Source organism: Anolis sagrei, chromosome 9, assembly GCF_037176765.1.
Source record: "Anolis sagrei isolate rAnoSag1 chromosome 9, rAnoSag1.mat, whole genome shotgun sequence".
Classification (NCBI taxonomy): domain Eukaryota; kingdom Metazoa; phylum Chordata; class Lepidosauria; order Squamata; family Dactyloidae; genus Anolis; species Anolis sagrei.
In genome coordinates, this window is record NC_090029.1 from 4,883,505 (window position 1) to 4,905,517 (window position 22,013).

The 22,013-nt window shown below is 44.7% G+C and overlaps 1 protein-coding gene across 2 annotated transcripts in view; it reads left to right on the forward strand.

The window, feature by feature from the left end:
- OTUD7A (OTU deubiquitinase 7A) overlaps positions 1 to 22,013 on the forward strand; it is a 231,530-nt gene that overhangs the window by 195,042 nt on the left and 14,475 nt on the right. For both annotated transcript variants that reach the window (XM_067471243.1, XM_060755795.2), the window contains exon 11: positions 3,886 to 4,035. In XM_067471243.1, the coding sequence (XP_067327344.1) occupies positions 3,886 to 4,035 (150 nt within the window). The remainder of the gene's footprint in view (positions 1 to 3,885; positions 4,036 to 22,013) is intronic.

Genomic DNA, 22,013 nt, shown 5'->3' on the forward strand with positions numbered 1-22,013 from the left:
GCAAGCATCCTCAGAGGTTGTGAGATCTGTTTTGTAATTTGGAGATTTGTATGATTTGTTAGTACAAATCTCCAAATTACTAATCGGAACGGGACCCCTCCAAAGCATTACAAAATATAACAGAAGCCTCCAAAATGTTTAGGAGAAATTAGTAAACATTTTTCTTGTTTCGGAGCGTTTCAAGCTGTGCTTTTTCCCCAAGGTAACATACTGTTGCATCCCAGGGCAGGAAGCACCTCTGTCCTGAACCACCACACTCCAGTCCAAGTTAAATCAGCAAAGCAGTTTATTGAAGATTATATAGAAAGCAGTTCAGCAAAAATAGTAATAATGTCAAAGTCCAAATGTAGGAAACACTCCACAAGATTCAAAGTACAATAGTAGCATCAAAAACTAGGCATACAAAGGAACGAGGATACATAAGGTAACTTAATTTCAAATACAGGAGATTCAGGAACAATTCTTTAAACTTGGAAGCATGGAACAACAGCAACTGGAAATATGGAACTAGAAAACCCTTAGCAGGTTGACTTGGTAAGAGATGTATTCTCAATCACCAACGTTGAGCAAACTGCTGGAAAATCCCTCTGATCTCTCTAATAAATCTATGAAAGCATTCTGTCTTCCCTGACTGTGTAATAATGACTTTTTCTCTTATAAGAGCTAAGTCTGTGAGACAGCTTGGAGTCTGGAAAACTAAGCCTCCTATCTGGTCGCTTCTGACATGTGCTTTTCATCTTGAGGACAGACAAGCATCCCGAGCTCTGAGGATCATCTGGGAAGGAATCCTACTGGAACATTGCAGCACACCCAAAGACCTGGGAGTCACTCTGGACTGTGCTCTGACCTACAAGAAGCACTGCCTAAATATCAAGCAAAAAGATATTGACAAGCTGGAATGTGTCCAGAGGAGGGCGACTAAAATGATCAAGGGTCTGGAGAACAAGCCCTATGAGGAGCGGCTTAAAGAGCTGGGCATGTTTAGCCTGAAGAAGAGAAGGCTGAGAGGAGATATGATAGCCATGTATAAATATGTGAGAGGAAGCCACAGGGAGGAGGAGGGAGCAAGCTTGTTTTCTGCTTCCTTGGAGACTAGGACGCGGAATAATGGCTTCAAACTACAAGAGAGGAGATTCCGTCTGAACATGAGGAAGAACTTCCTGACTGTGAGAGCCGCTCAGCAGTGGAACTCTCTGCCCCGGAGTGTGGTGGAGGCTCCTTCTTTGGAGGCTTTTAAACAGAGGCTGGATGGCCATCTGTCAGGGGTGATTTGAATGCAATATTCCTGCTTCTTGGCAGAATGGGGTTGGACTGGATGGCTCTTCCAACTCTTTGATTCTATGATTCTATTATTCTAAGTGGGCGCTAGAAACAATATCATACGAAAACTGACTGGCACAACTTGTGGATCACAACCTGATACAATGAAGACATCTCATCATCATCATCATCATCATCATCATCATCATCATCATCATTTAATAACTTATTAATCGCCCTCCATCCGAGAATGCTCCAGGCGATTTACAGCTAAATTGTAAAAGATAAAATACATACATACAGAAATTAAAAATCAACAGAGATCGAATGCTCTAGTAAAAAGCCAGGTCTTAAGTGCGAGAGTAACACGTGGCTCTCATGTAGGGCGGCAAGGAATCCCACAATAAGGCAGGGGCAGAAAGAGAGCAAGCCCACCTGCGCCTGGTCCTTTCCAAGGGCACTTCTCTAGGACCCGGTATATAGAGTAAGTCACGTTGGGCTGGTCGTTGCGACCTCCGATGATGGGAGAAGGAGAGGCGGTCCCTAAGGTACGGTGGACCCTGGCCGTAAAGAGTTTTAAAGGTCAGAACTAGCATCTTGCACAGGCCACTGTACTCAGTTGGAAGCCAATGTAAATGTTGCAGCACTGGTGTTATATAGCATTTCATGGGCGTTCTAGTGAGTAGCCTGGCTGCCGCGTTCTGAACAATACGAAGCTTTCGGGTCATAGACATCGGAAGGCCCACATACAGGGCGTTGCAATAGTCCAGCCTAGACGTGACCGTGGCATGGGTGACAGTTTCCAGAGCCGTGTCAAATAGGGAGGGTGCCAGTTGCCTCGCTTGTCGTAGATGGAAAAAGGCCTGTTTGCTGGCAGCAGCGATCTGAGCTTCCATTGTCAGCTGTGAATCCAGAACGACACCTAAGCTCTTAACAGTGGTCGATGGAGATAGGGCGGCATCATCGAAGGTGGGCAATGGAGGAGTCAGACCTGCCAGAGAATCTCAGTCTTCGCCGGGTTCACCTTCAGTCTGCTAGCACGTGGCCAGTTCGACAGAGCTTCCAGACATCAGGTGAAATTGTCTGGAACTGACGTTGCTCCAGGCTCCAGGCGCAGAAGGAGTTGGGTATCGTCTGCATATTGGTAGCAGTCCAGGCCGAAACTCGGAGCCAAACTAGCAAGGGGTCTAACGTAGATGTTGAAGAGAAGAGGAGAGAGAATTGCACCTTGGGGTACCCCACATAGGAGGGGGGAATCTATCGGAGACTTGATCCATGTACTCCACGCGTTGACTCCGGTTCCGGACATCTGCCCTTGTGCTATGCTCCTCTGCTGCTGAGTATGCATGCCCAGTGTGTGTTGTGGCTCGGTTTGAGCCTGAGCTTTCTGAACCTGCTCAGGCAGAGGAAGATGATGGGTTACAGATTTTTGAACATGTTCCGGTCAGTGAGTTAACTGAGGCAAACAGTGTTGATTCTGAGGAAGAGACAGCATTTCTGTTCCCTAGAGAAAGGAATGTGTTCTCTGATAAAGATAGTGAAACTTCGGAGCTCCAGGTGGAGGCTCCTTCTGAGAGGGCTGGGCCTCCTGGTTCCCACTGACGACCAGGCCCAGCTGGGCGAAGATAATGAGCTAACCAGCCTTGAAGATAGTAGTGGAGATTCGATTAGAGAAGACCGGTTGCAATTAAGAGTTCGAAGAAGTGCAAGCCTTGCCAACAAGCGTGAAGCTAGAGGTCAACGTAATGCTTTTATGTTGGGGAAACTTATTTAATGGTTTGACCGACGGGCATTCTCTTGTCAGTCCAATGTTGCTTCTAACCTGTTAACTTCTGTGGAATTACCTTGGCTTTTGTGGAAAGCTTTTGGCTCTTTGGGACTTTGATTTTGATCCTGATTTTTTGGAGACCTTTTCTTGCTACCATGGACGCTTGTTTAACCAATGCTTAAGGACTATGCTTCATGTTATTTGCCTTTGAAACCTGGATACCTTGCCTTTGCATTTAATACTCTGTTTTACTCAATGAACTAGCTCCTTATATCCAGTAACACCCATCTGTTGCATACCTCCACCCTTAATTGCTTTCACCCATGAACTCTTACTTACAGATTATTAAACCCTTTAGAACTAATACTTACATTAACCCTTCCATCACCAAGCACCATCAACTGCAGAACATATGACAGTTTGAAGCCCCGGTTGGTGTGAGCACCCGACTGTCAGCCCTGCTCGCTGTTTACCTAAGCAGTTCAAAAACAGCTTAGAGCTGTAAGTAGAGAAAATAAGTACCACTAAAGAAGAGGGGGGGGGGCATCTTATGACACCATAAAGAAAAAGATCAGAAAATGCCCGGCGATGGCTCATTGTCATAGAGGATGGAGTGACAGCACCCCCCTGTGGATGGATTCGAGCCCAGCCTCCATGGTGCCAAAAAGCTGGATGTTGACACAACATACCTCCTTTCTGTTTTGTCTGTCTTTGTCTTGTCTATCCAAAGTGGCACTGCATGTTTGCCGTGTCTGTGTACTGTGATCCACCCTGAGTCGCCTTAGGGACATAGGGTGGAATATAAAATGTTATTATTATTATTATTATTATTATTATTATTATTATTCTCTTTACAGCATTTGCACCCATTCCATTTGGTGGGATTTACTTGCCTTTAGAAGTCATGCCCAACCGATGTCATTGTTCGCCCCTCGTCCTTGCCTACGATCAAGCGCACTTCTCTGCCCTCGTGTCCATGGAGCAAAAAGATCAACAGAGGGAACAAGGTATGGCAGATACAAAAGTAAATGGTACTGGAGTGGAGGGTAATGTAGAGCTGGTGGGCACTCTTATTATCATGGGAGTTCTGTGTGCCAAGTTTGGTTCAATTCCATCTGAGTAAGATCCTCTTTCAGTTCTATTGTTGGTGGGGTTCAGAATGCTCTTTGATTGGAGGTGAACTATAAATCCCAGCAACTACAACTCCAAAATGTCAAGATTCTATTTTCCCCAAACTCGACCAGTGTTCACATTTGGGCATATTGAGTATTCATGTAGAGTTTGGTCCAGATCCATCATTGTTTGAGTCCACAGTACTCTCTGGATGTAGGTGAACTACAACTCCAAAACCAAAGGACACTGCCCACCAAACCCTTCCAGTATTTTCTGTTGGTCATGGGAGAACTGTGTGCCAAGTTTGGTTCAATTTATTATTTATTTATTTATTTCACAGTTTTGTATACCGAGCTTCTCAACCTCGTTGAGGGACTCAGCCCGGTTTACAGCCATAAAAAACATATACATTCATTAAAATATATATCACAAATTACAAAACAACTTTAAAAACACTAAATATAAAACTACAGTGGTCAGTCGTCCTATTAAGATGGATCTATATCCACTTCCATCCAGAGTCCTATGGTGTTGTCTCATTCCTTGAAGGCCTGACTCCACAGCCACGTCTTCACCCGTTTCCTAAATGTTAGGATGGATGGGGCGGTTCTGGCCTCCAGAGGGAGAGAGTTCCAGAGTCGTGGGGCCACCACCGAGAAGGCCCTGTCCCTCGTCCCCACCAGCTGCGCTTGCGAGGCTGATGGGACCGAGAGCAGGGACTCTCCAGATGATCTTAGTAATCTTGATGGTTCGTAGGGGAGAATACGTTCGGAGAGGTAAACAGGGCCGGAGTCGTTTAGGGCTTTATGGGTCAACACCAGCACAATTCCATCGTTGGTGGGGTTCAGATTGTAGGTGAACTATAAATCCCAGCAACTACAACACCCAAATGACAAAATCTTTTTTTTTTTAGTGAAGGGCATACATTGGATTGTTAGGTGTCTTGTGTCCAAATTTGGTGTCAATTCATCCAGTGATTTTTGAGTTTTGTTAATCCCACAAACGAACATTACATTTTTATTTATATAGATTGATAAGAAGATCCTTCCTCTGGTTCCACCCAGAAATACGACAAACAGAAGAGCTTCACAGAATAACGTCCAAACTGAAACAACATGTTGTTGTTTATAACTCCATACTGGTGTTTTGTTTTGGTTTTTTTAAAAAAGCTGAATTCCCACATCAAGCCTTACATACCTTCCACGCCATTTCCCTTTGAAGACGCTTTCCCTGTGCAAAGCAAATCGAAGCCTTTTGCCTCGCTCAACCTTGCCGTCTCAAGCCAGCCACCGCCATCCCGAAATCCTTTTAATCATGGGGTTTGAGCTGATTGATTCCTAGAAGCTTTTGATTCATGAATTTGTCAGTTCAAAGGCACAAGGAACTCTTTCTGTCAAAGGGATGGTTTCCCACAAAACGGGGAAGTGTCGGTGGCTCTCCTGCCAGCCGGGCTCAAAGCCTCCTTTGATTCCAGCAGCACAAGGAAACACTATGAGCGGAAGGGATGCGGCGATTGCGAGGCGCTGCTCGGCAGACATGTTCACATCCATTTGGAAAGATCAGATACATTTCCGGGCAGCTTGTGGGAGACAGTCAAGGAAGAGCAGAGGCAGGAGGGGGGTTACTGCTCTTCTTAATAGATTTGGCACCAATGAACAACCCTAAGAATACAGATCTTTGTCTCCACGAAGCCAAGCCATGTCTCATATTGGTAGATCATCCTCACGCCTCTCCATGCTCGAATGTGGCTCTCAAGAGTCAAATTCCAGAACTATAATCTTCTGTCAAATGCTATAAATTAAGCTGTCACGTTTTCTGCTGTTGCTGCTTTTCTGGAAGAAGTATAGCACGTCCAAAATGTATATTCTACCTAATATAGTTTAGCTTTGTAGAATTGTTTTGGGTGGCTTTGAAGTTTCTCTGACTTTTTGACTAATAGGGAGGAGAACTCACTGCAGCTGACAGATTAGACTCAATACCTCTGTAATGACGCCACTGAATATGCAGTTTTTGGAAAACGGAAATCCCCAGAACCTTTTTGGAGATTTCATGATTTTTGGAAAGGCATGACCTTGTTGGAAGTCACAACTTTTTGAAAAATGATGCCCTAACCTCTTGGTAAAAGCATGACCTGTTAGAGTCACAACCCTTTTGGGAAAATGGCATTCACCAACATTCATACGAGGGTAGCTCTCGCGGGGAATTTTCTCGGGGGAAGTTGGTATCTAAAAGCATACATACTGTTTCTGTATTGAAGTATCTAAGCATACTGTTTCTGCTGGCATCTGAAAGCAAACATCTGTTCCAAAATGGAGTCTGAGTCCTGAACAAGCCCAGACCAGACCCTCCCACAACAAAGAGTTAAGGTCAAATTGCATACCAATACACACATATACAATACAGTAAGCAATCTGGATTATATACATAACAGCAGCTTGAAGAAGGTAGCAGCTTGAAGAAGCATTAGACAAGTGAGATAAAAGCAGAATATAAGTATAATGAAGATGATAAATATTTATTTTTATTTATTTATTTTTATTTATCGAGTCATCAGCAACCAGTCATTTATATTACATTTCTAACAGAACAAAGCAAACAAACAGACAAGATACAAAAATCCAAAATACAGAATACAAAATTTATTAGTTTGGTAGTTAATTAAATGTCCTTTGACCAGTATCTGGCCACTTGGAGTGCTTCTGGTGTTGCCGCAAGAAGGTCTTCCATTGAGCATGTGGCAGGGCTCAGGTTGCACTGCAGCAAGTGGTCAGTGGTTTGCTCCTCTCCACACTCGCATGTCGTGGATTCCACCCTGTAGCCCCACTTCTTGAGGTTGGCTCTACATCTCGTGGTGCCAGAGCGGTCTGTTCAGCGCCTTCCAATTCGCCCAGTCCTCTGTGTGCCCAGGGGGGAGTCTCTCATCTGGTATCAGCCATTGGTTGAGGTTCTGGGTTTGAGCCTGCCACTTTTGGACTCTCGCTTGCTGAGGTGTTCCAGCGAGTGTCTCTGTAGATCTTAGAAAACTATTTCTAGATTTAAGTCGTTGACGTGCTGGCTGATACCCAAACAGGGGATGAGCTGGAGATGTTTCTGCCTTGGTCTGCTACTTGTTTCTGCTATTGGCTGCTACTTCCCGGCGGATGTCAGGTGGTGCAATACCGGCTAAGCAGTGTAATTTCTCCAGTGGTGTAGGGCACAAACACCCCGTGATAATGCGGCAGGTCTCATTAAGAGCCACATCCACTGTTTTAGCATGGTGAGATGTGTTCCACACTGGGCATGCGTACTCAGCAGCAGAGTAGCATAGCGCAAGGGCAGATGTCTTCACTGTATCTGGTTGTGATCCCCAGGTTGTACCAGTCAGCTTTCATATGATATAATAATTTCCCATTCTTTTCTCTTGTGCGGTCTCCACTCACCTCCAGATGCGTTCACATTTGGAAGGTTGCCTACCACCTTTTTGAAACTTGTTTTGCTTCAAATGCACTTTGTAGCATGTGGCTCAAGTTGCTGGATTATTCAAATCCTGGCTCAGCCATGGAAACCCACAGAGTGTCACTCTCTCTCAGCCTCAAAGACAAAAGCAAACCCCTCCGAACAAACCTTCTTAAAAAAACCTGTGATAGGTTTGCTTCGGGGTCACTGTAAGTCAGAAACAACGTGTAGGCATTCAACCGCAACTCTACAGGAAATGATAAGAGATTAAAGCAGTGGGTGAGATGAGAAGGGGGAAGCTGAGTGGGTACATAACAGGAAGGGAAAAGGTTACGTAGCCTTCCTTCTCTTTCCTCATTACCCTTTGAGGGAGGATCTAGCAGGTAGGTTGAGCCTCTGTTTACTTGGAACAGAGAATGAGACAGAAGAAGATGGCTGAATCTTAAATATTGCACTCTATGTTAAAGCTGTGTTGTTGAGCTTTACTTGCAGTGTAACACCGTACCATTCTCTGAAACACCGTACCATTCTCTGAAAAGGCACTCAAATGCAGACATGCTGGTCCCATCTTATTTCAATTTGTATCAAGCTGAAGATCAATCCCGACAAGACAGAGGTCCTCCTGGTCATAGAATCATAGAATCAAAGAGTTGGAAGAGACCTCATGGGCCATCCAGTCCAACCCCCTGCCAAGAAGCAGGAATATTGCATTTAAATCACACCTGACAGATGGCCATCCAGCCTCTGCTTAAAAGCTTCCAAAGAAGGAGCCTCCACCACACTCTGGGGCAGAGAGTTCCACTGCTGAACGGCTCTCACAGTCAGGAAGTTCTTCTTCATGTTCAGATGGAATCTCCTCTCTTGTAGTTTGAAGCCATTGTTCCGCGTCCTAGTCTCCAGGGAAGCAGAAAACAAGCTTGCTCCCTCCTCCCTGTGGCTTCCTCTCACATATTTATACATGGCTATCATATCTCCTCTCAGCCTTCTCTTCTTCAGGCTAAACATGCCCAGCTCCTTAAGCCGCTCCTCATAGGGCTTGTTCTCCAGACCCTTGATCATTTTAGTCGCCCTCCTCTGGACACATTCCAGCTTGTCAATATCTCTCTTGAATTGTGGTGCCCAGAATTGGACACAATATTCCAGATGTGGTCTAACCAAAGCAGAATAGAGGGGTAGCATTACTTCCTTAGATCTAGACATTAGGCTCCTATTGATGCAGGCCAAAATCCCATTGGCTTTTTTTGCCGCCACATCACATTGTTGGCTCATGTTTAACTTGTTGTCCACGAGGACTCCAAGATCTTTTTCACACATACTACTCTCGAGCCAGGCATCGTCCCCCATTCTGTATCTTTGCATTTCATTTTTTCTGCCAAAGTGGAGTATCGTAAACCAGTCAATCGTAAACCGGATCGGGGTATAGGGTGGCAACCTGTGCTGGACGGGGTTACACTCCCCCTGAAGTCACAGGTCCGCAGTTTGGGAGTTTTCCTGGATTCATCACTTACGCTTGAGGCTCAGGCATTGGCGGTGTCCGGGAGGGCTTTTACACCACTAAGACTTGTGCGCCAGCTGCGACCGTACCTCGCAAAGGTTGATTTGGCTGGGGTGGTCCATGCCTTGGTCACCTCTAGATTGGATTACTGTAATGCGCTCTACGTGGGGCTGCCCTTGAAAACAGCTCGGAAATTCCAACTGGTCCAACGGGCGGCGGCCAGGATGTTAACTGGTGCTCCTTACAGAGAGAGGTCAACAGGAGGGTTCCTGTTTAAGGAGCTCCATTGGCTGCCGTTCACCTACTGAACCCAATTCAAGGTGCAGGTGCTTACCTACAAAGCCCTAAACGGTTTGGGACCTGCCTACCTGCATGACCGCATCTCCGTTTATGAACCCACACGCTCCCTTCATTCATCCGGAGAGGCCCTGGTCGCGATCCCACCTGCGTCGCAGGTACATTTGGTGGGGACGAGGGACAGGGCCTTCTCTGTGGTTGCCCCCCGAATTTGGAACACCCTCCCAAAGACATTAGATTGGCACCCACGCTGGCAATTTTTAGGAAGAACTTGAAGACCTGGCTATTCCGATGTGCCTTTCCAGAATAGGATAACCCCAGCATGATGTCCCAGAAGCACTTTATTAGAATTTAAGACTCTCTGCACATTGCACTTGCCCAGAATTCCAACATACCACCTGTCACACCCAGCACTTTTTAACTTGTACCCATCACTGGCCCGGCCCTGGTTTTTATTGCATAATTGTGTAATGTTTTGTTATTGCTTATGTTTTTAATTTGCTTTGAATTGTATTGTTATTGTTTTGTTGTTGTTGTGTTGAGGCCTTGGCCTTTGTAAGCCGCATCGAGTCCTTTGGGAGATGCTAGCGGGGTACAAATAAAGTTTAATAATAATAATCATAAGAATAATATCAGTCTTGATCCATGCGTTGCACATTACGCCATTCAAACAGTGTGTCCATGTGTCTGTCGAAGGCTTTCATGGCTGGAATCCCTGGGTTGTTGTGAGATTTCCAGGCTGCCTGGCCAGGTTCAAGAAGCATTCTCTCCTGACCTTTCACCATATCTATGGCAGGCATCATCAGAGGTTGTGAGGCTTGTTGGAAACTAGAAAGTGGGATATATAACTATATTTCCATCTATGAATCAGCACGAACTCCAAGATCCTCCAGGGAGGCCCTCCTCTCGCTCCCACCTCTGTCACAAGCACGGTTGGTGGGGATGAGAGAGAGGGCCTTCTCGGCAGTGGCCCCCCGCCTCTGGAACGCCCTTCCTAGGGAAATAAGACAGGCCCCATCCCTCCCCTCTTTTCGTAAGAGTTTGAAGACTTGGTGGTTTCAACAAATCTTCGAGAGTGACCAGTGACTGTCCGGACACAACCTAGCCCCCTATATATTACCGTGGCCATTCTCCTCACACACCCCTTGAAATACCCGTCCCCACTTTTGTCGTTTACCTATTACAGTACTGTGCCCAAATGCCAGTCCCATCTTATTTCAATTTGTATCAGTCTTGACCCAGCCTTTTGAATTGTCCTGACCCATTCCTAACAAATGGACATGAAGAGCAGGCAGGATTTTTTCTTTTAATATTTATGTGTTGTTGGGTAATTCCATGCTTATGTTGCTGTTACTGTTATTTTTTTATTCATGTTGTGACTCTATATGTTTTAATGTTGTTGTTTGGAAACCGCGCTGAGTCCCCCCAGGGAGATAGAGCGGTATATTTTATTTATTATTTATTTACTGTCCTTGTATACCGCCGTTTCTCAGCCTAATTGGCGACTCAACGCGGTTTACAATAAAATATACAGTGCACAGTATACAATTAAAACCATAAAAAACATAATACACAATATTACACGAAATCACAATCCAATACATCTCCTAACTAAAATCGTGGTCCAATTGCATCATCCATATTACCAATCCGTAATCAACACATTCATTGTACCGAATTAGCCAAATGCCTGCTTGAACATCCAAGTTTTTAGTCTTCTTCGGAATACCATCAGCGAGGAGGCTGATCTTACCTCCATGGGAAGGGCGTTCCAGAGCCGAGGGGCCACCACAGAAAAGGCCCTGTCTCTCGTCCCCGCCAGCCGCACCTGTGAAGCAGGCGGGATAGAGAGCAAGGCCTCCCCAGAAGATCTTAGGGTCCTGGTGGGCTGATAGGCCGAGATACGTTCGGATAGGTAGGTTGGGCCAGAACCGTTTAGGGCTTTAAAGGCCAACACCAGCACTTTGAATTGAGCCCGGTAGCAAATCGGCAGCCAGTGGAGCTGATGCAGCAGAGGAGTTGTATGCTCCCTGTGCTCCGCTCCTGTTAGTATCATGGCTGCCGACCGTTGGACTAATTGGAGCTTCCGAGCCGTCTTCAAAGGCAACCCCACGTAGAGAGCGTTGCAGTAGTCTAAACGGGATGTAACCAGAGCGTGGACTACCGTGGCCAAGTCAGGCTTCCCAAGGTACGGTCGCAGCTGGCGCACGAGTTTTAACTGTGCGAATGCTCCCCTGGTCACCGCCGAAACCTGGGGTTCCAGGCTCAGCGATGAGTCCAGGGTCATACCCAAGCTGCGAACCTGCGTCTTCAGGGGGAGTGCGACCCCATCCAACACAGGCTGTAACCCTATGCCCTGTTCGGCCTTGCGACTGACCAGGAGGACCTCTGTCTTGTCTGGATTCAATTTCAATTTGTTCGCCCCCATCCAGACCGTCACAGCGGCCAAGCACCGGTTCAGGACCTCTTAATAAAGATCATTATTATTATTATTATTATTATTATTATTATTATTATTATTTGAAATACAACAAGATGAGTCCACAGCAGACACTCTGCTGGCTGTTGAATTGGATCACACGTTGGACACTTCCCAAGTTCGCCGTCCTGAGTTGCCTTTGGGCTGATATGGGCGGGAGAAAAATGATATAAATGAAATAAAATAAATAAGTGTCTAGGACTGTATACACACACACACACACACACACACACGTGTGTGTATATATATATATATATATGCTCATCTACCTATCTATCTATCTATCTATCTATCTATCTATCTATATGGAATGATGTCCAGGATGAGAAAAAGAACTCTTGTCCCTTGAAGGCAAGTGTGAATGTTGCAATTGTCCAATTTGATTAGCATTTAATGGCCTTGCAGCTTCAGAGCTTCCTGCCCGGGGGAATCCTTGATTGGGAGATGTTTGCTGGCCCTGATTGTTTCCTATCAGGAATTCCCCTGTTTTGAAATTCACAAGCAAGTGGACAATTTCAGCAGAAAGGAGGAAACCATGAAAATCAACAAAATCTGGTTACCAGTATTTAAAATACCCTCTAAAGTCAGAACAATAAATTAAGAGCAACACTAAAAAAAAAACAACAGGGAATTCCAGATAGGAAACAATCAGGGCCAGCTAACACCTCCCAACAAAGGATTCCCCCAGGCAGGAAGCAGCCAGGCTTTGAGGCTGCAAGGCCATTCAGTGATAATCAAGGTGGTCAATTTCAACATTTCCACTTGCCTCCAATAGACAAGAGTTCTTTCTCCCACTCTGGACCTTTAATAATAATAAAGGGCTAGCTAATCACCTCCCAACAAAGGATTCCCCCACCAGGAAGCAGTCAGGATTTGAAGCTGCAAGACTGTTTAATGCTAATCAAGCAGGCAAGAGTTCTTTCTCCCACTCTGGACATCATTCCATAGATATATAAACCCCACTTGGCTAGTTTCCAACAGACCTCACAACCTCTGAGTAGGCCTGGGTAACAACGGAAAAATTTGTTTCTAAAATCGATTTGTATTTGGGGTTTTTTTTTGTTTCGATATTTAAAATAATTACAAAATTTTCCTTTTAAAAAGTTTGATATTTACGAAATTTCGTAAATGGTAAAAATGTAACGAATCGATTTCCGAAACAATAACGAATCGATTCGTTAATGGCGGACGCGACCGCGAAATACGCTAAAAAACCTCCAAAACCTTCTGAAGCTTCCCTCTCCCTCTGTTCTTGACTGTTGGTGTGATATTTATAATTTTTTTTCACTAATTAAACCATAAAACTGGCCCAGACATGCGGAAATAATAACGAAACGACCTCAAAACAATAACGAAACGAATACAATATCGAAATACGAAGCATTTACAAAACGTTTTTGAAAATTCGTTTTTTTTAAATAATTGCTCCAGAATGGTTTGTTATCGTTTTGTAATTGAAAAAATTAACGAATTATTAACGAATTACGAATTAACGAAACGAAACCACCCAGCCCTACCTCTGAGGATGCCTGTCATAGATGCAGGCGAAACATCAGGAGAGAATGCTTCTGGAACATAGCCAGAAAACTCACAGCTACCCAGTGTGTCCCATGATCTTTTATAATGTCACAAAGGATGTGGCGTCTAGATCACATGCTGCTATACTAGCACTGCAAAAATAAAATATAATCTGCATCTGAAGCAGCTTCTTTCAGTTGCTTTTAACCCTGAATCCAGATGGCAAGGGAATTTCGCTATATGCTCCACAAATGAGAGCGGGTCAGGGATTGAGATGCTTTGGTGCCATCTAGCGAAAAGCAGTTAATGTTACATTCTCTCAGGTTGGTTTCCATGACTAAGGTTTCCATTCACTGATCCTCCAAAATACTGTATTTGTATTAGAGGCGGTTCTAGGAATGAGATTACATTATTTCCTACTTGTCTATACATATGGGCATGCCAAATGCTTGGAGGTTTTTAGCAGTAATGCAAACAGCAAACAGCAAAAGGCTTTGAGATGATTATTGTCTAGCATTGGAAGTCAGCAAAACTATCCTCCCCCTAAGTAGTACAACAGGCCTGGGAAAACTTTCTAACTTAGGGGCAGGATGCTAGCACTCCCTGCTAGGAGGACTGGCTGCCTGGTGATGGAAGGAAGGAAGGGAACGAGCAAGGAAAGAGAGAAGGAAGGATGGGAGGTTGAAAGGGAGAAGGGGAAGGATGGATAGAGAGAGGAGAGCAGGGAGGAAAGAGGGAAGGAAGGATGAAAGAGTGGAAGGGAAGAATAAAGGAAAGAGAGAAGGAAGAAAAGACAAAAGGGAAGGGAGGATGAAAGGGTGGAAGGAAAGGGAGGGAGGGAGGATGGATGGATGGATGGAGAAAGAGGGAAGGAAGAAGGAAGGAGAGAAAGAAGGACAAAAGGGAGGAAGGGAATGGAGGGAGGGAGGAAAGAGAGAAGGTAGGAAGGAAAGAGAAAGAGGGAGAGAGGGAAGGAATGACAAAAGCGTGGAAGGGAAGGCAGGGAGGGAAGGAGGAATGGAAGAGAGAAGGAAGGAGGGACGAAAGGAAGGAAGGGAATGGAGGGAGGGAGGAAAGAAAGAAGGAAGGAAAGAAGGAAGGTAGGAAGGAGAAAGGGGAGAGGGAAGGAATGACAAAAGCATGGAAGAGAAGGAGGAATGAAAGAGAGACGGAAGGAGGGACGAAAGGGAGAAAGAAAATGGAGGGAGGGAGAAAGAAGGAAGGAAGGAAGGAAGGAAGGAAGGAAGGAGAGAGAGAGAGATAGGGAAGGAATGACAAAAGCATGGGAGGGAAGGAGAAATGAAAGAGAAGGAAGGGGGGACAAAAGGGAGGGAGGGAATGAAGAGAGGGAGAAAGAGGAAGGGGAGGGAGGGAGGAAAGAGAGAAGGAAGGAAGGAAGAAGAAAGGGAGAGGGAAGGAATGACAAAAGCATGGAAGGGAAGGAAGGGATGGAAAAAGGAAGAATGAAAGAGAGAAGGAAGAGGGGTGAAAGGGAGGGAGGGAGAAAAAGGGAAGGGAGGGAGGGAGGAAAGAGAAGGAAGGAAGGAAGGAAGGAAGGAAGGAAGGAAGGAAGGAAGGAAAGAGAAAGAGAGAGAGGGAAGGAATGACAAAAGCATGGAAGAAAAGGATGGGAGGAATGAAAGAGAGAAGGAGGGTGGGATGAAAGAGAGGAAGGGAATGGAGGAACGGAGAAACAGGGAGGGAAAGAAGGGAAGGAAAAAGGAAAGAGAGAAGGAAGGAATGTTTGTGTGTGTGTGTGTGTCAGAAGTGACTTGAGAAACTGCAAGGAAGGATAAGATGGTGAGAAAGAGGAGGGCCTGAGAAAAGAGTCCAAGGGGCCACATCCGGCCCCCGGGCCTGGGTTTGCCCATACATATTATAGAATAGAAGCTTAATTTTTGCTGAGTGTTTATTTGCGCAAGGCAGGATGTTTTTCACTGCTTCTGCATTTATTGCCAAATTGTTGCCTTACGTCAGAACTGAATTTTAGCCATGACATTTTAGCTAATCATTGTTTTTTGCCAAAAGTATGATGGCAGCAAGGGGAATCGGGGAATTGGGTTACGGGTTAGGTATCAATGAAAGATAGTAGTTTAGGGTGTTATGAATAACTTTTCAATAACTTTGAAGCATAGGTTCTTTTTATTGCAATTTTCCAGTAAGTGAAAGGTTATCAGAACTTTTAAAGAACAACATTTAGATATACAGACATACAGATTCTATGTAACTATCTTGAATCTACAAACAACCTACAGTTGCATTGGCAAACAAGCAAACAAAGGGGAGTTACATTTGTACTCAGCATTCACATTACACATACACATCCCTTCCTCCTGATGTATCCAAATATTACCATATCCTTTCTCCTTCCTTGGAGAAGAACCTGCTTATGCCAGACTCTGCTTTCCCTGTACACTTCCAAAACTTCCAAAATGCCAAAACTCATCATCTTTCCCTAAGAACAATGCCAAGGGTCAGATCCCTGTCTTATAGAAGAGTCTGACTCCTTGCAAATGTACCATGACTCTAAAATCTCACTCCTTTCTCTTCCTGTGAGAAAAGGAGCAAGTGACCAGGCTTCTGATTTCCATTGCAGGTCTGCCACTCCCAAAGGCAGGGACGGCTCGTCCATTACGCGAAGTAAGCGGTCGCAAAACACTTTTTTTGCCAAGGGTGCAGAGGCGCCTCTGTAAATGCCCCTCGACCGCCACTTGAGGAGCGCCCCGTCAGCTCACAACAGCCCTAGCAGTCCGGGGGGAGCCTCGGCTTTCTTGCCTCGCTGCCGGGCGATCCTCTTCCCAAAGGGGCCGGGCCCTTGAGCCTCGCCTAGCCCCTCTCGTTCCTGCTCCACCCGGCCACCGGGTGCACGAGCAGAGCCGGCGCTCAATCATTCTCTGCGTTCAATCCCTTCCCCATGACCAGCTCCCTTTCCCAATCCCCCGGCGCTCCACCCGCCTCCTCTCCTCTCCCCAATCCGCGGGTGGGTCAAGGGGCAGAGCCGCCACGCCTGGCTCGCTTCGGGTCCGGAGGCGTGTCTGAAGACCCCAGCGCGCACACCAAAGGTTGCCTCTTTTCCTGACTTTCTCTTCAGCCATAGGGACCAAGAGAGAGAGAGAGAGAGAGAGCCCCTCCAGCTGGAGGTATCTCCCACCTCCGCTCCCTCCTCAAGAAAGGTGGGCATCTCCACTTCTGTCTCTCTCTTTCTCTCTCTCTCTTGGTCCCAATGGCTGAGGAGAAAGTCAGGAGAAGAGGTGACTTTTGGTGCACACGCTGGGGTCTTCAGGCACGCCTCCGGACCCAAAGCGGGCCAGGCAAGGGAGCAAATGCGGCAAGTGTAGTTACTGGAATGTATAGTTCACCTACAATCAAAGAGCATTCTGAACTCCACCAATGATGGAATTGAACCAAATATGGCACACAGAACTCCCACGACAAACAGAAAATATATATCAATGATTGGTTGGGGGGGGGGGGCAAAATACTGTTTGCTTACCATTGAAAATTACCTAGGGCCACCTCTGCCCAAAGGTACACCATCTCTCTCCTTCCCATAGAACAGAGTGGCGGGTGGGACAGACTCCTCCAGTCTGCCACAATTTCGTGGCACTCCAGGACAGGAATAACCCTCTGACCTTAAAACACCACACGTTGAGTACGGAAAGCAATCCTTTTATTCAAGATAAGTAAAAGCAGCAAAGTAAAAAAGCACTTTAAAGGAATAGGTAAATCCAATTAGGTAAGAAGATAAGCAGGAACAAAATTAGTCTAAGGTAAAGTTCAGCAAAGTCCAAAAACAAAGTCCACACTTCTCTAACAAAATCCAAAGAACCAGGAAATGTTGATCCGAGGCAAACGTTGATCCCATGACTAAAGACCGACAGGTCATAGGTAATCACAAGAGACAAAAAACCAACCCAGGAAACAAGAAATCCGTAAGCACGAATCTTCCAAGCAAAGCTTCTATAAGACGAGGACAAGAACTTAGCATGATTTTAAACAATGCTTCATCTGACTATATTTTCCATGCTTGGAACTTTTAAGCCTTTCCAAGCACTCAGAAACTGGTTTCAATTTCCTTGAGTGGCCCTTATCTTTTTCTGTTGAAGCCTGGCAGAATGCTGAAGGCATTGCTCGCCCTGTCTGTTTTGACTAATTTCTGCACGCCTATGCTTATTAGATGGACCCCCAGTGGCGCGGTGGGTTAAAGCACTGAGCTGCTGAGCTTGTTGATCAAAAGGTCGCAGGTTCGATTCCGGGGAGTGGCATGAGCTTCCGCTGTCAGCCCTAGCTTCTGCTAAACTAGCAGTTCAAAAACATGCAAATGTGAGTAGATACCGCTCCGGCGGGAAGGTAATGGCGCTCCATGCAGTCATGCTGGCCACATGACCTTGGAGGTGTCTACGGACAACGCCGGCTCTTCGGCTTAGAAATGGAGATGAGCACCACACCCCAGAGTCAGACATGACTGGACTTAATGTCAGGGGAAAACCTTTACCTTTACTATGCTTATTAGTTTCTGCATGTGCCGAGTTGTTTTCAAGCCCCAAATCCTGGGAACTCTCTGGGAACAATTCAGGGAGTAAACCATCATCCCTATACCCTGTAGGAACATTCTCATGGAAAACTACACTTTGAACAGTTGTCTCTCTGTCATTCTCTGCGTCAACATCACTGACCAAACCATTGCCATCTTGAACCTCATTTACATCATTCCCCACATCCAAAGCACCCTGATCCTGAAACACAATCACAGGCTGAACCCCAACAATTTTTTGGATTGTAATATGGTCTCTTATATAGCAATATTCTTGCTGATGTTGTTCCAGAGCTGTAAATGAATGATAGATGTTTTTCCAACCTGAAACATACTGGCTTCATCTCAGCCCCTGGCAGATGTTGACTCTTCTTAATTGGTGTTGGTAAATGTAAGGAGCCTTGTTTTGACTTTCTTCTTAATGTAAGGAACCTTGTAAACATTTACTTAACTTAAAGACCCATTGTCTGTGATAATGTAAACACATTGTTTTCCCCCAAAAGGTTCAACACTTAATCATTGTCACTGCTCGTCAATGTCAACAGTTCAGCAACTTTTAATTACAGTCCACAAATTCCTTATTTCCTTCTTGTAGTTTTCCACGTCTCCTCTTACGATGACATCTCTAGACTACATAGACTCCAACCATACAACTTTCATACAATTCCATTCAAACCATATATTCCATTCAAAGCATATATTTTTCCATTCAAATCATATATTTTTATGCATCATATATTTTTATGCATCACAATGGTACCCCTACTTGGGACGCATGGATATGTAGCTAGATAAAGCTCAGATTGTAATTTTTCGCAATGGCGAGGAGCCATTTTTTTAAAGTAAACATACATCTGCAAGTGTTTGTTGCATATAGTGCAATACTTTCTATCTATTAATGTTCTATAATCCTTTACCTCATAATATATTTCTATTAAGGGGTCATAGTCTGCCATCTAAATGTTACATAGAAAGATATCATAGATTCTTACTTTACATCCACTTCTTCCTTGTCTACAGTCTTATAGGATCCTCTATATACATTTTTAATTTAGCTTTACATTAAGGTGTTGAATCATTGGTTGCCATTCATTAACGAAGTTGTCTAATATTTCTCCTCTTAATAATACAGTTATTTGTCCGTTATCAACATATCTATAATATATTTTTCCCATTCTTCTAAAGGAGGTATATCTGGGGTTTCCCAGTATCTAGCATATACTATTCTAACTGCCACTGTTGTGTAAAACAAAAAATTTCCAAATTTTCTTCCTAATTCTTCCTCGGGCATATTCAAAAGGTACATTTGAGGTGTCATTTTGAAATTTGTGTTTAACATTTTTTCAAGATATACATGGACCTGTTTCCAGTAATTTTTTACTTTGCTGCAAGTCCACCATGTGTGGTAGAATGTACCTTTTTCTTTCCCACATTTCCAACATTTGTTGGAACAATTGTACATCTTAGCTAGTCTCTCTGGAAAGAGATGCCATCGCAAATGCATTTTATAAACATTTCCCTTTAAGTTTTGACATGCAGTGTATTTCATTCTTCTCTTCCATGTCTTTTCCCACTGGGACATTTTTATCTCTTGGCCTATATTTTGGTCCCATCTAACCATAGAATCTTTTACTATTTCTTCTTCCGTGTGCCAAGTCAATAAATTTTTGTATATATATGATATAAGACCTTTTGGTTTCTGGAACATTGCCACATCAAACCATGTTTTTGCTGTCTGGAAACCTGAGGTTCTAAGTTGTTCTTTAAATTTCTCTCGCAATTGTCTATACAGAAGCCAATTGTATTTAAGGCCCTTTTGGTTCAATTCTTCTAGGGATTTCATTTCTGGTTTTTCTAAATCAGTCTGGATCAGTTCCCTGTAGGTTAGCCATTTCCCTTGGAGGATATTCTCCTTTTTATAATATGCCTCATGTGGGGACATCCACTCTTTGTGTAAATTCTGTTTTTATATCTGTTCCGGGTATTTAGAATTGGTCTCCATATATAATGATCATTAAATATGCCTGTTGGTTTTGGCCTTTTGTATGTCCAGATACGCATGCCATCCGAATGGAAGATTTAGGCCTTCTAGATCGAGTAGTTCATTGTCTTCTAAGGTCACCCATTCTTTAATCCAATCAAAACAGCATGTGTGAAAATAGAGTTGGAGATTTGGAAGAGAAAGGCCGCCTCTTGTTTTATCGTCATTACGTATCTTCATTTTTACTCTTGGTTTTTTTCCAGCCCAAATAAACTTTTAATTGTCTTTTTGCCAAATTTTGAAGATTTTTTCATTGTTGATGATGGGTATGTTTTGGAACAAAAATAACATTTTTGGTAATGTTGTCATCTTGATGGATGATATCCTCCCTAGTAGGGAGAGTCCTTCGAGGAGCCTTTTTAAACATTTCCAAATGCAGGTGACTCCGAGCTATGACCATCTAAATGCAATGAACAGAAAAGTAGGGACGCCTTGAGTTGTTGTTACTTTAGGGTGAGCAAAGGCCAAGGCTGGCCCCTTTCCCCCCCGTCTGACTGCATTCCTGCACAGATCAGGGTACTATTTGCGTAGATCAGAGATAAACATCTATAGAAAGCTGTGTTGTTGAGACTTTCTCTTTGCCTGCTTAATAGCCTTGGTTATATATTCCACTTTATCATGGAAAAAGAAAATACCTATCAGTTAAGTAAAAGGCAGGTCAGGGTATGGGATTACAGCCTGTGCTGGATAGGGTTACATTCCCCCAGGTTCGTTGTCTGGGGGTGATCCTGGACACATTGCGGACCCTGGAACCCCGTGTGTCGTCAGTGGCCAGGAGCGCCTTCACACAGCTAAAACTTGTGTGCCAGTTGCACTCATATCTTGATAAGCCAGACCCTGTCTGGACTACTGCAAAGCTCTCTATGTGGGGCTGCCTTTGAAGATTGTTTGGAAGCTATAACTAGTTCAGAGATCGCCAGCCAGGTTACTAACTGGAGTATCGTACAGGGAGAGAACCACTCCCATGTTACAGCAGCTCCACTGGCTGCCAATATGCTTCCGGCTAAATACAAAGTGCTAGTAATTACCCATAAAGCCTAAACCAGCATTTCTCAATCTGAGGGTCAGGACCCATGGGGGGTTGCAAGGGGTTTTCAGAGGGGTCACCATAGACCATCGAAGCTCTCCAAAGCTGTCTTCATAGCGGCTTACGATACTGTAAACCACCGCCTCCTCCTGAGAAAAACGTATAATATCAAAAAGGACGACCACCTCACCCACCTCATAGGAAACCTGCTACAAAACAGGAGCTTTTTTGTTGAGTTCCAGGGCCAGAGAAGCAGATGGCGGAAACAGAAGAACGACCTGCCTCAGGGGAGTGTGCTTGCTCCATCCATGTTCAACATCTACACAAATGACCAGCCACTGCCAGAAGGGACAGAGAGCTTCATCTATGCTGATGATCGTGCCATCACCGCTCAAGCAGGGAGCTTTGAGACGGCTCTCCGAAGCTCTAAGTGCTCTTACTGCCTATTACAGGGAAAACCAGCTGATCCCTAACCCATCTAAAACACAGACATGTGCTTTATATCTTAAGAACAGACAAGCATCCCGAGCTCTGAGGATCACCTGGGAAGGAATCCCACTGGAGCATTGCAGCGCACCCAAATATCTGGGAGTCACTCTGGATCGTGCTCTTACCTACAAGAAGCACTGCCTGAACATCAAGCAAAAAGTGGGTGCTAGAAACAATATCATACGAAAGCTGACTGGCGCAACCTGGGGATCACAACCAGATATAGTGAAGACATCTGCCCTTGCGCTATGCTACTCATGCCCAGTGTGGAACACATCTCATCACGCTAAAACAGTGGATGTGGCGCTTCATGAGACATGCCACATTATCATGGGGTGTCTGTGCCCTACACCACTGGAGAAATTACACTGTTTAGCCAATATTGCACCGCCTGACATCTGCTGGGAAGTGGCAGCCAATAGTGAAAGGACCAAGGCAGAGACATCTCCAGCTCATCCCTTGTTTGGGTATCAGCCAGCACATCAATGACTTAAATCAAGAAATAGTTTTCTAAGATACTTGCTAGAACACCTCAGGAAGCAAGAGTCCAAAAGTGG